This window comes from Oncorhynchus tshawytscha, linkage group LG06, assembly GCF_018296145.1.
Source record: "Oncorhynchus tshawytscha isolate Ot180627B linkage group LG06, Otsh_v2.0, whole genome shotgun sequence".
Taxonomy (NCBI): Eukaryota; Metazoa; Chordata; class Actinopteri; order Salmoniformes; family Salmonidae; genus Oncorhynchus; species Oncorhynchus tshawytscha.
In genome coordinates, this window is record NC_056434.1 from 14839814 (window position 1) to 14851602 (window position 11789).

General features: G+C 45.2%; 1 protein-coding gene across 2 annotated transcripts; it reads right to left on the bottom strand.

The window, feature by feature from the left end:
• Positions 1 to 668: 668 nt before the first annotated feature.
• On the bottom strand, positions 669 to 10634 carry LOC112252083 (zinc finger and BTB domain-containing protein 37). Of its 2 annotated transcripts, XR_006083578.1 has the most exons (5): positions 10115 to 10634; positions 8953 to 9956; positions 8451 to 8550; positions 2939 to 5877; positions 669 to 2619 (listed from the first exon to the last, which is right to left on the bottom strand). XR_006083578.1 is itself a non-coding variant. In XM_024423014.2 (4 exons), exons 2-4 carry the CDS (start codon positions 9930 to 9932, stop codon positions 5374 to 5376), a joined length of 1584 nt encoding a protein of 527 aa, XP_024278782.1. In that variant the 5' UTR covers positions 9933 to 9956; positions 10115 to 10634; the 3' UTR covers positions 669 to 5373. The 2 variants fall into 2 exon arrangements, 1 of the variants encoding a protein (XP_024278782.1); XM_024423014.2 differs by having other exon boundaries at positions 669 to 5877.
• Positions 10635 to 11789: the final 1155 nt, after the last annotated feature.

Here is an 11789-nt window from a genome sequence, read left to right on the forward strand (position 1 = left end):
TATACATTTAATCTTCGTTAAGCTGCACTTGCTAAATAAGGCTTGCTGTAAGATTTCTCTGCAGGTAGCCCAAGCTCAATGGTTTATCTAAAACCCCTTAAACGTTACGTACAAACAGAGTAAACTTAAAAACAGTAAACAAAAATACCTGATATTTATAAAGAATGTTGATCTGTTTTTGTCTGACGAATATTAACCGAGGTGTACTGTGGTGATGTGTAATGCATTCTCATTTCAGATAAGAAAAACCCAGTGGACAAATCAGTAAAAGTTTTTCACTTGCATACATTAAAAACTCCCGTCACACCCACAAATTATTCAGATCTAAAAAAAATTTTTTTTTAAATAAACAGCCAATCCACTGGGCTACCCTTTATCTGTATAAAAACAATGTTTTAAGTTAAATTCAATTTGCGATATATCTTTTACATATTTCTTTAAAAATGTAACTATTTCAAACCCCTCCTTAATTGAAGTGCTTGACGTAATTATTTTGGCCTCCCTGCGAGGGAGGGAAATACGACCCTTGGCTTGTCCTCTCCATTCCTTTGGATGCCTCCTCTTCTTAATGATTGATTTCCAGTGGAACACACTCCACTGTAGCAAGCATGTCTATCCTTTGGTGATGGGACATCTGTAGCATAAGTGGGCTGCAGTCTTTCTCTTGGGTGGTATTACAGTTCAGCTGCATTCTTTCTCTTGGGTGGTACTACAGAACAGCTGCAGTCTTTCTTTTGGGTGGTACTACAGTTCAGCTGCATTCTTTCTCTTGGGTGGTACTACAGAACAGCTGCAGTCTTTCTCTTGGGTGGTACTACAGAACAGCTGCAGAGTCTTTCTCTTGGGTGGTACTACAGTTCAGCTGCAGTCTTTCTCTTGGGTGGTACTACAGTTCAGCTGCATTCTTTCTCTTGGGTGGTACTACAGTTCAGCTGCAGTCTTTCTCTTGGGTGGTACTACAGTTCAGCTGCAGTCTTTCTCTTGGGTGGTACTACAGTTCAGCTGCAGTCTATCTCTTGGGTGGTTCTACAGTTCAGCTGCATTCTTTATCTTGGGTGGTACTACAGAACAGCTGCAGAGTCTTTCTCTTGGGTGGTACTACAGAACAGCTGCATTCTTTCTCTTGGGTGGTACGACAGTTCAGCTGCAGTCTTTCTCTTGGGTGGTACTACAGTTCAGCTGCATTCTTTCTCTTGCGTGGTACTACAGAACAGCTGCATTCTTTCTCTTGGGTGGTACTACAGAACAGCTGCATTCTTTCTCTTGGGTGGTACTACAGAACAGCTGCATTCTTTCTCTTGGGTGGTACTACAGAACAGCTGCATTCTTTCTCTTGGGTGGTACTACAGTTCAGCTGCAGAGTCTTTCTCTTGGGTGGTACTACAGAACAGCTGCAGAGTCTTTCTCTTGGGTGGTTCAGCTGCAGAGTCTCTCTCTTGGGTGGTACTACAGAACAGCTGCATTCTTTCTCTTGGGTGGTACTACAGAACAGCTGCATTCTTTCTCTTGGGTGGTACTACAGAACAGCTGCATTCTTTCTCTTGGGTGGTACTACAGAACAGCTGCATTCTTTCTCTTGGGTGGTACTACAGAACAGCTGCATTCTTTCTCTTGAGTGGTACTACAGAACAGCTGCATTCTTTCTCTTGGGTGGTACTACAGTTCAGCTGCAGAGTCTTTCTCTTGGGTGGTACTACAGTTCAGCTGCATTCTTTTCTTGGGTGGTACTACAGAACAGCTGCAGAGTCTTTCTCTTGGGTGGTACTACAGAACAGCTGCAGAGTCTTTCTCTTGGGTGGTTCAGCTGCAGAGTCTCTCTCTTGGGTGGTACTACAGTTCAGCTGCATTCTTTCTCTTGGGTGGTACTACAGTTCAGCTGCAGTCTTTCTCTTGGGTGGTACTACAGTTCAGCTGCATTCTTTCTCTTGGGTGGTACTACAGTTCAGCTGCAGAGTCTCTCTTGGGTGGTACTACAGAACAGCTGCAGAGTCTTTCTCTTGGGTGGTACTACAGTTCAGCTGCAGAGTCTTTCTCTTGGGTGGTACTACAGTTCAGCTGCAGAGTCTTTCTCTTGGGTGGTACTACAGTTCAGCTGCAGAGTCTTTCTCTTGGGTGGTTCAGCTGCAGAGTCTTTCTCTTGGGTGGTACTACAGTTCAGCTGCAGTCTTTCTCTTGGGTGGTACTACAGTTCAGCTGCAGTCTTTCTCTTGGGTGGTACTACAGTTCAGCTGCAGAGTCTTTCTCTTGGGTGGTACTACAGAACAGCTGCAGAGTCTTTCTCTTGGGTGGTACTACAGAACAGCTGCAGAGTCTTTCTCTTGGGTGGTTCAGCTGCAGAGTCTCTCTCTTGGGTGGTACTACAGTTCAGCTGCATTCTTTCTCTTGGGTGGTACTACAGTTCAGCTGCAGTCTTTCTCTTGGGTGGTACTACAGTTCAGCTGCATTCTTTCTCTTGGGTGGTACTACAGTTCAGCTGCAGAGTCTCTCTTGGGTGGTACTACAGAACAGCTGCAGAGTCTTTCTCTTGGGTGGTACTACAGTTCAGCTGCAGAGTCTTTCTCTTGGGTGGTACTACAGTTCAGCTGCAGAGTCTTTCTCTTGGGTGGTACTACAGTTCAGCTGCAGAGTCTTTCTCTTGGGTGGTTCAGCTGCAGAGTCTTTCTCTTGGGTGGTACTACAGTTCAGCTGCAGTCTTTCTCTTGGGTGGTACTACAGTTCAGCTGCAGTCTTTCTCTTGGGTGGTACTACAGTTCAGCTGCAGAGTCTTTCTCTTGGGTGGTACTACAGAACAGCTGCAGAGTCTTTCTCTTGGGTGGTACTACAGAACAGCTGCAGAGTCTTTCTCTTGGGTGGTACTACAGTTCAGCTGCAGAGTCTTTCTCTTGGGTGGTACTACAGTTCAGCTGCATTCTTTCTCTTGGGTGGTACTACAGAACACCTGCAGAGTCTTTCTCTTGGGTGGTACTACAGTTCAGCTGCAGAGTCTTTATCTTGGGTGGTACTACAGTTCAGCTGCATTCTTTCTCTTGGGTGGTACTACAGAACAGCTGCAGAGTCTTTCTCTTGGGTGGTACTACAGAACAGCTGCATTCTTTCTCTTGGGTGGTACTACAGTTCAGCTGCAGTCTTTCTCTTGGGTGGTACTACAGTTCAGCTGCAGTCTTTCTCTTGGGTGGTACTACAGAACAGCTGCAGAGTATTTCTCTTGGGTGGTACTACAGTTCAGCTGCAGAGTCTTTCTCTTGGGTGGTACTACAGAACAGCTGCAGAGTCTCTCTCTTGGGTGGTACTACAGAACAGCTGCAGAGTCTTTCTCTTGGGTGGTACTACAGTTCAGCTGCAGAGTCTTTCTCCTGGGTGGTACTACAGTTCAGCTGCAGAGTCTTTCTCTTGGGTGGTACTACAGAACAGCTGCATTCTTTCTCTTGGGTGGTACTACAGTTCAGCTGCAGTCTTCTCTTGGGTGGTACTACAGTTCAGCTGCAGTCTTTCTCTTGGGTGGTACTACAGAACAGCTGCAGAGTATTTCTCTTGGGTGGTACTACAGTTCAGCTGCAGAGTCTTTCTCTTGGGTGGTACTACAGAACAGCTGCAGTCTCTCTCTTGGGTGGTACTACAGAACAGCTGCAGAGTCTTTCTCTTGGGTGGTACTACAGAACAGCTGCAGAGTCTTTCTCCTGGGTGGTACTACAGTTCAGCTGCAGAGTCTTTCTCTTGGGTGGTACTACAGAACAGCTGCAGAGTCTTTCTCTTGGGTGGTACTACAGTTCAACTGCAGAGTCTTTCTCTTGGGTGGTACTACAGTTCAGCTGCAGAGTCTCATCTCTCCTCCTTCGGACACCCCCAACAGCGATGAGTGTCCTCCATTACAATCTTGTCTCTACATCCTCCAGATACATTGTCAGAGCTAGATAAAAATGTTCAGATGCGCTTTTGCAAAAAAAAACAGTCACTTGTAAAAGAAAAAGAAAAAGGTAGTTAACCACAACATAGAAAAATTAGAACATACTGTAAATTCAACGGAGTGCATCGACCAACCTGCTTGGAGCAGAGCTGTATTGCGTAGTGATGTGTGAGAGGTAACAGAGTTTTATTGTAGCTTATCTGAGGTAAAAAAAATGTTTAAAAAACGGAGTTTCCTGTGTTCCTGTATAGAAGTATGCATTCAGCAGCTGGTTAAAGAATGTGGAGGTATGGTTCAAATACATATGGATTAACAAGTCCTCTTTAAAAGGCCTCTTACCTTTGCCAATATCTTAATACATTGTAAAAGTGTTGCACTGATTAAATAATGGTATACTTCTGAATGCATTTAGCCGTGTTAAGACACATGACATAAAATCGTCATAAGACTGACATCAGTGTTATTTTCAGAATTGTACTCATTACTCTACCAAATTAACTGGTTTTGTTCACTGGGCCATATCTACTATTCATGTGGAATTGCATTTTTAAGCCATTCTGGCACATGGGCAATTCCACCATAACAGTGATGCTGAGACTCTCTCTGTAAACCATACAACTATGTACAAGGACTACTTAATAAATTACACGGAACATTTGACAAAAATACATTTACTTGAGCAGATGCAAAGTCTGGTAACAGAATGACAGTTTGTGCTGTTGGTGTTGTCATTCTGTTACCAAACTTTGCCTCTGCACTGTCAAAGTAAATGTTTTTGTTACCTCAAATAAATGTGTTTTTGTAAAATTGGAAATTGTTCAAAGTAGTCCTTGTGTAAAAAATGTGTATGGTTTGTTCAACTTTGCAACCATTGCTTTTTGTTTGACATACATTTTTATGTGAAAACCATGAGTAACCGTGGAATTGCCCATATAATGTATGAAGAGGAGTCTGATTATCACTGACCCCCATCTGTTCAAGATTGTCTCAAGACAAAAGGCAAGAATTGAAATTGTATGTAGTTATTATACAAAATAATAAAACTAACATAAGAAAATAGTCAAATAAAAACCACTGCATTCAGTGTTGTGAGGTTATTGGGAGTGTGTGGCATTTCTTCATGTGTTAGCTTAATCTGTTCATGTTTGTATTGTGAAGGTAGATATGGTTTAAAGCGGAAATATCATTTATAAATAACGACATATTACGAAGTGCCATATCAAACTACTCTGTTGCTTCGTTCTCCTGTCCCTGCAGTTTAGTCGAAGGAATTAAAAATAAAAAAAAATGCTTATAAAAATCCCACCCTGGATGGACTTGACCTTCTGACCTCCCCTTTATCATCATTTCCTTTGAAGCAACTTCAACATACATGGTCTTTCCTCCACTGGCAGGAGAGTACAAACCAGTAACCTAACCTATACCCTGTCCTCCTATACCCCAACCATCTCCCTCCCTGGTCCACTGGGTCAATCAGGCCCAGTGGTGGAGACAGAGGCCTGGACACCCTCTCTGAAAGAGGCCCCACCTCCACCCCCATCTGGCTCCTCCTGGCTGGGCGACGCCTCCTCGTTCTGCCCCCCCCTGGAGGAGACAGTGGTGGTCTCTGGGGAGGCGCTGTGGGCCACCTCTTGAGGGCCGCAGCCCGGGTGGTTCTTGCGGAAGTGCTGGTTGAGGATGGCCTGGAAGGGGAAGCTCTTCCCGCAGACGTGGCAATGGAAGGGCTTGTTTCCTGTGTGCTTGCGGATGTGGTACTCGAGCTGGTCCTTGCGGGTGTACTTCTTGCCGCAGATGCGGCACACGAAAGGTGTGATGCCCATGTGCAGCCTCATGTGGCGGTCCAGGCTGCCCTTCTGGTTGAAGGACTTGCAGCAGTAGATGCAGGTGAGTCGAGGGTTGTAGTGGCACCAGCGGTCAGCCACCTGTTCACGCAGGTACTCCTCGTAGCCGCCCAACACAGCCTGCTCCTCCCCCTGAAAGACAAACAAGAGGTACGTCTCAAGACTGTCAACATTCAATGTAACACTAGATTACACTGTACAAAACATTAGGAACACCTGCTGTTTCCATGACATAGACAGACCAGGTGAAAACTATGATCCCTTATGTCACCTGTTAAATCCACTTAAAGATGGATGTTTAAGCCTTGAGACATGGATTGTGTGTCATTCAGAGGGTGAATGGGCAAGACAAACTATTTAAGTGCCTTTGAACAGGGTATGGTAGTAGGTGCCAGGCGCAACATTTTGTTTCAAGAAGTGCAACGTTGCTGGGTTTTTCACCCTCAACAGTTTCCCGTGTGCATCAAGAATGGTCCACCACCTAAAGGACATCCAGCCAACTTGACAACTGTGAGAAACATTGGAGTCAACATTCCTGTGGAATGCTTTCAACACCTTGTAGAGTCCATGCCCCGATGAATTGAGGCTGTTCTGCGGGCAAAAAGTGGTACAACTCAATTTTAGGAAGGCGTTCCTAATGTTTTGTACACTCAGTATGTATAATTGCTACAGTGGCTTGAGAAAGTATTCACCCCCCTATTTTGTTGCCTTACAACCTGGAATTAAAATAGACTTTTGGGGAGTTTGTATCATTTGATTTACACAACATGCCTACCACTTTGATGATGCAAAATATTTATTGTGAAACAAGAAATAAGACAAAAAAAACGGAAAACTTGAGCGTGCATAACTGTCCACCCCAAATTAATACTTTGTAGAGCCACCTTTTGCAGCAATTACAGCTGCAAGTCTCTTGGGGTATGTCTCTATAAGCTTGGTACATCTAGCCACTGGGATTTTTGCCCATTCTTCAAGGCAAAACTGCTCCAGCTCCTTCAAGTTGGATGGGTTCCACTGGTGTACAGCAATCTTTAAATCATACCACAGATTCTCAATTGGATTGAGGTCTGGGATTTGACTAGGCCATTCCAAGACATGTAAATGTTACCCCTTTAACCATTTGAGTGTTGCTTTAGCAGTATGCTTAGGGTCATTGTCCTGCTGGAAGGTGAACCTCCGTCCCAGTCTCAAATCTCTGGAAGACAAACAGGGTTCCCTCAAGAATTTCCCTGTATTTAGCGCCATCCATCCAATTCTGACCAGTTTACCAATCCCTGCCGATGAAAAACAACCTCACAGCATGATGCTGCCACCACCATGCTTCACTGTGGGGATGGTGTTCTCGGTGTGATGAGAGGTGCTGGGTTTGTGCCAGACATAGCGTTTTCCTTGAAGGACAAAAAGCTCAATTTTAGTCTCATCTGACCAGAGTACCTTCTTCCATATGTTTGGGGAGTCTTACACATGCCTTTTGGCGAACACCAAATGTGTTTGCTTATTTTTTCTTTAAGCAATGGCTTTTTTCTGGCCTCTCTTTTGTAAAGCCCAGCTCTGTGGAGTGTACGGCTTAAAGTTGTCCTATGGACAGATACTCCAATCTCCGCTGTGGAGTTTTGCAGCTCCTTCAGGGTTATCTTTGGTCTCTTTGTTGCCTAACTGATTAATGCCCTCCTTGCCTGGTCCGTGAGTTTTGATGGGCAGCCCTCTCTTGGCAGGTTTGTTGTGGTGCCATAGTCTTTAATGGTGCTAAGTGGGATGTTCAAAGTTTCTGATATTTTTTATAACCTAACCCTGATCTGTACTTCTCCACAACTTTGTCCCTGACCTGTTTGGAGAGCTCCTTGGTCTTCATGGTGCCGCTTGCTTGGTGGTGCCCCTTGCTTAGTGGTGTTGCAGACTCTGGGGCCTTTCAGAACAGGTGTATATCTACTGAGATCATGTGACACTTAAATAAAGTCCACATGTGTGCAATCTAACTAATTATGTGACTTCTGAAGGTAATTGGTTGCACCAGATCTTATTTAGGGGCTTCATAGCAAAGGGGGGTGAATACATATGCACACACCACTTTCCATTTTATTTTATTTTTCACTTCACCAATTTGGACTATATGTCCATTACATGAAATCCAAATAAAAATCAATCTAAATTACAGGTTGTAATGCAACAAAATAGAAAAAAACTCCAAGGGGGATGAATACTTTTGCAAGGCACTGTATTTGCAGTTGGAATTGTTGTACCACACTTCTGTCATGGGTTCCCATAATAGTTATGTCTTAATTAAGACCCTTAATTTAAGCTGATGTCATAGGTATTGGGGAAAGTCTTCCCTTCCTGTATTATGGAGTATTTCTGAAATCTGATTAAGGACTTTCCACAGGGCCAGATTAAGGAGTTGTTCACAGGGCCTACATCCTCATCATCACCTCTATGTTTGTACGTGTCCATGAGGAATACACACAACATGCATGATTCCCCTTAGTAGTAAACCCCTTCATCATAGAGTACGCGGCTCAGTGCTATGGTCATTGAGTATGTAACAGGCTAGTGTACCAATCCATAACCTCCCTCGAGACCTTAAAAGATTATTGATTGCACCTGGACAGAAAGCTAGCTTTTTTTGGACTAGCGTTGTATGGTGGACTTTGGAAATGCAGAGTGCTGACCACCAGGGTAGGATACCAGTTGATGAGGGTGACACATACCTGCGAGTTGGGATGGCACTGGTCGTCTACTCTGCTGGGTGACTCACTCTTGGCTCTCGGTCTCTCTGCCATCACCACCACACTGCCAGTAGGACTAAACCTGACAGGACAGAGATACTGGATCCTCAAACCTCTTCAGCAGGCAAGTCCACTGAGCCATTTACCTTAGCACTCCATCTTCCATTAGCACTACATATAGTAGGCTGCTTTTGTTTAGAAATTTCACTCAATAACCTTAAAATGTTACCCAACGTGCTTTTCTGAGATACTTTGTACTGAATTTTACTTCAGTTTAAAACGTGCATGCACACTCCCTTTTATATGGTGTAGCTCAGATGGTAGTGCATGGTTCTTGCAATGCCAAGATAGTGGGTTCAATTCCCGGGACCGCCCATAGGGGAAAAAAATTATGCACACATGACTAAGTCACTTTGAATGAAAGCGGCTGCCAAATGGCATACATATTATATAAAGTGACTGCTTCCCTGGAACTTGTACCCACCTCTCAGTCTCACTGAAGCTGCTGGAGGGCTGAGAGCTCTTGGCCCCCGTGACAATACCCTCCTGCACCAGCGAGCTGCACACGGACGTGTCAATCATCATGGCTGCTCCCTCTTCCGCCCCGCTCCCTTCTTCCTGGGTATCAGCCCCAGTCCACTCTTCCATCCTCTCCGTCTTTATGCTCAAACCATCCACCACCCGCATTGACTCCCCCTCTTCACCGCCGCTCCCCCTCTCCGACTCTGCCTCCACGTACCACTGGCCGGCCCGATTGATGCGCAGTATGGGCTCCTTCCCCAGCCTGCTGCCCACTTCCACCCCCCCAGGCAGACCCTCCGGGCCCAGCCCACTGTGCTCCACCATCTGGGGGCTCATGGACTCCCCCGCTGGGCTTCCCACCTCTCGGATATCCATGGCACCTCGGGTTCTGCTTCCTTGAGGTCCCAGAACCCTGGGGCTGCTGTGGCGCGGGCTTAGGGAGCCCCCTGATGTTCCTACCCCACCTCCTCCTCCTCCCTCCAAGCTCCCAGCCCCTCTGTGCCCCCCTCCGGCCCCCAGCTCCTCCTCCGCCAGGCTGATCTTTAGATGGATGCCCTCAAGGATCTGCGTGCAGCGGTCAATGATGTGCTGCATCTGCAGGAAGCTGGCGGCCGTCAGGTAGCTGATGATGTCGGCCAGCTGCAGGCACAGCCTCCCGGTGTAGCAGTATGAGAGGAGCTGATCAAACACAGAGGGGTTGCGGATGACTGACAGGGACACAGTGCTCATCTGGCCCAGTGACATGTGGTCTCGGAAGTAAGGGGAGCTGGCAGCCAACACAACCTTGTGAGCACGGAAGCTCTGGCCCTGCACGTTCACCACTATGTCGCACAGCCGCCCCTGTATACGCAGCTGGTTCAGTTGGGACAGCACAGAGTTGCTAAAGTCAGGGACGTCCAGCTGGATGCTGCCTGCTCGCTCCATGGTGCCTCCTCGCTCCATCCTGCCGTGTATGATCCCTTATCACTGTGCAGAGAAAAGGGACATGATAATGAAAAAAATATAACTTTTATATTACTTCATGTACACAAAAAGAATATTGACAAGTTGGAAACTAGCAGACATATAGTTTAACTGTTTGACAACCTAACCAAGAACTTTGCTAAAGAGGACAACTTGCATACCTTTTCAGCAATGCACCACCTGCACTTGTACCACGGCACTGAAATGTTACTGGCTATTATTTTCTGTACTGTGCCATAATATTAACTGCTGACTGGCTAACTTGCATAAAATATGGCAATAATTATAGCTTGCAACGAGTTGTGCATCGTTGACAAATGGTGTGAACTGATGCTCTTGTACAGCGGTGAATCTCAAATGCTATAACTGAGCCCTGGCCCTCCTTTCGGCCACTGTAACATACTGCAGTACGGTGATGAACCGAAGTCTAAACGAAGAATACACCCCGGCGTTGCTCGTGACAGGGAGGTGGCTAGCCAGCTAGTTCAACGTCCACATAGCTAACAAAAACGGAGCAAGACAGAACACCGTGCAACGTCTGTCATAACGAACCGTCGCTAATACAACTGCGGTACTGTCGCATATTTGATGTCAATGTGCATTATTTTCAATTTTATCTCCTCGGTTACTCCTTTCGCTGCTCTCATTTTCCAATTTCATTTCACAGCAGACGGACCAACTTTGACTCGGGGAAAAAAAGTACATTTGCATTATGGGAAGTAGTGTTCTCTTCTAATGGACAAGTCGTTAGAGAACAGAAAAGACGCGGGATAAAATAACATCGGTTCCCAGAATGCAATACCTTGAAGTCAAATAGATGTTTATGGCGCAAACGAAGGGTTAACCCAGACACGTCATAGGGGCTATAAAGCTGAAGCGTCCGTTCGCAACGTTTTCTCTACACCAAATATGGTAGTGAGAGGAAGTTCAGTCACGGGTAGTGAGAGAGGATGGAACTAGGTAAAACTGGGCCGACATTCAGGTAATTTTCTCATCGATTAAACATCTGATCTCAATAAATGTTTCTGTTCCCAAAACTAAAATATTTTACGAATGCAGTGCACTAAGTTTCATAGACTTAACGCTATGTCAAAGTTTTAAGATATGCAAATACATGCTACAACGAGCCAATAGGATCTCGTGAGCTCGTGCTTGGCTTTGCCCAACTCCTTGCTTGTTCTGCACACTGCTTTATTTACTCCCACTGTAAAAGACACGGATTAATTATCTTGATGAACTAGTTATAAATATCGCTGGTTCCTTCTTTTTTTCAGCGTTTGGTAGTTGTTTTTTAATTTAACCTTTATTTAATTAGGCAAGTCAGTTAAGAATAAATACTTATTTACAATGACGGCCTACCCCAGCCATGTGTGTGAGTGTGTGTCAGTATCGTGTAATTGTTCTGGACCAGCTGCAGCTTAACCAGGTCTTTGCAGCACTAGACCATATGACGGGTCAATAATCAAGATAAGATAAAACTAGAACCTGCAGGACTTGCTTTGTGGAGTGTGGTGTCACACGGACAAACTTCTCCCCATCTTTACAACCATTGAATCTATGTTTTGACCATAACAGTTTACAATCTCAGGTAACTGCAAGTAATTTAGTCTCCTCAACTTGTTCAACAGCCACACCGTTCATTACCAGATTCAGAATTTGGGGAATGATTTGTACCAAATACAATGTTCTTAGTTTTAGAGATGTTCAGGACCAGTTTATTACTGGCCACCCATTCCAAAACAGACGGCAACTTTTTGTTAAGGGTTTCATTGACTTCATTAGTTGTGGTTGCTGATGCGTTTATGGTTGAATCATCAGCAATGTTCCCTCTAAGAC

Bases quoted from the DNA above. Each gene is read 5' to 3' on its own strand.
- LOC112252083 (XM_024423014.2), bottom strand. From the start codon at position 9,932: ATGGAGCGAGGAGGCACCATGGAGCGAGCAGGCAGCATCCAGCTGGAC. The intron at 8,551-8,952 runs GTGGGTACAAGT...CTGTCCTGTCAG, and splicing joins AGCTTCAGTGAGACTGAGAG to GTTTAGTCCTACTGGCAGTG. The intron at 5,878-8,450 runs GTATGTGTCACC...TTTGTCTTTCAG, and splicing joins AGTGCCATCCCAACTCGCAG to GGGGAGGAGCAGGCTGTGTT.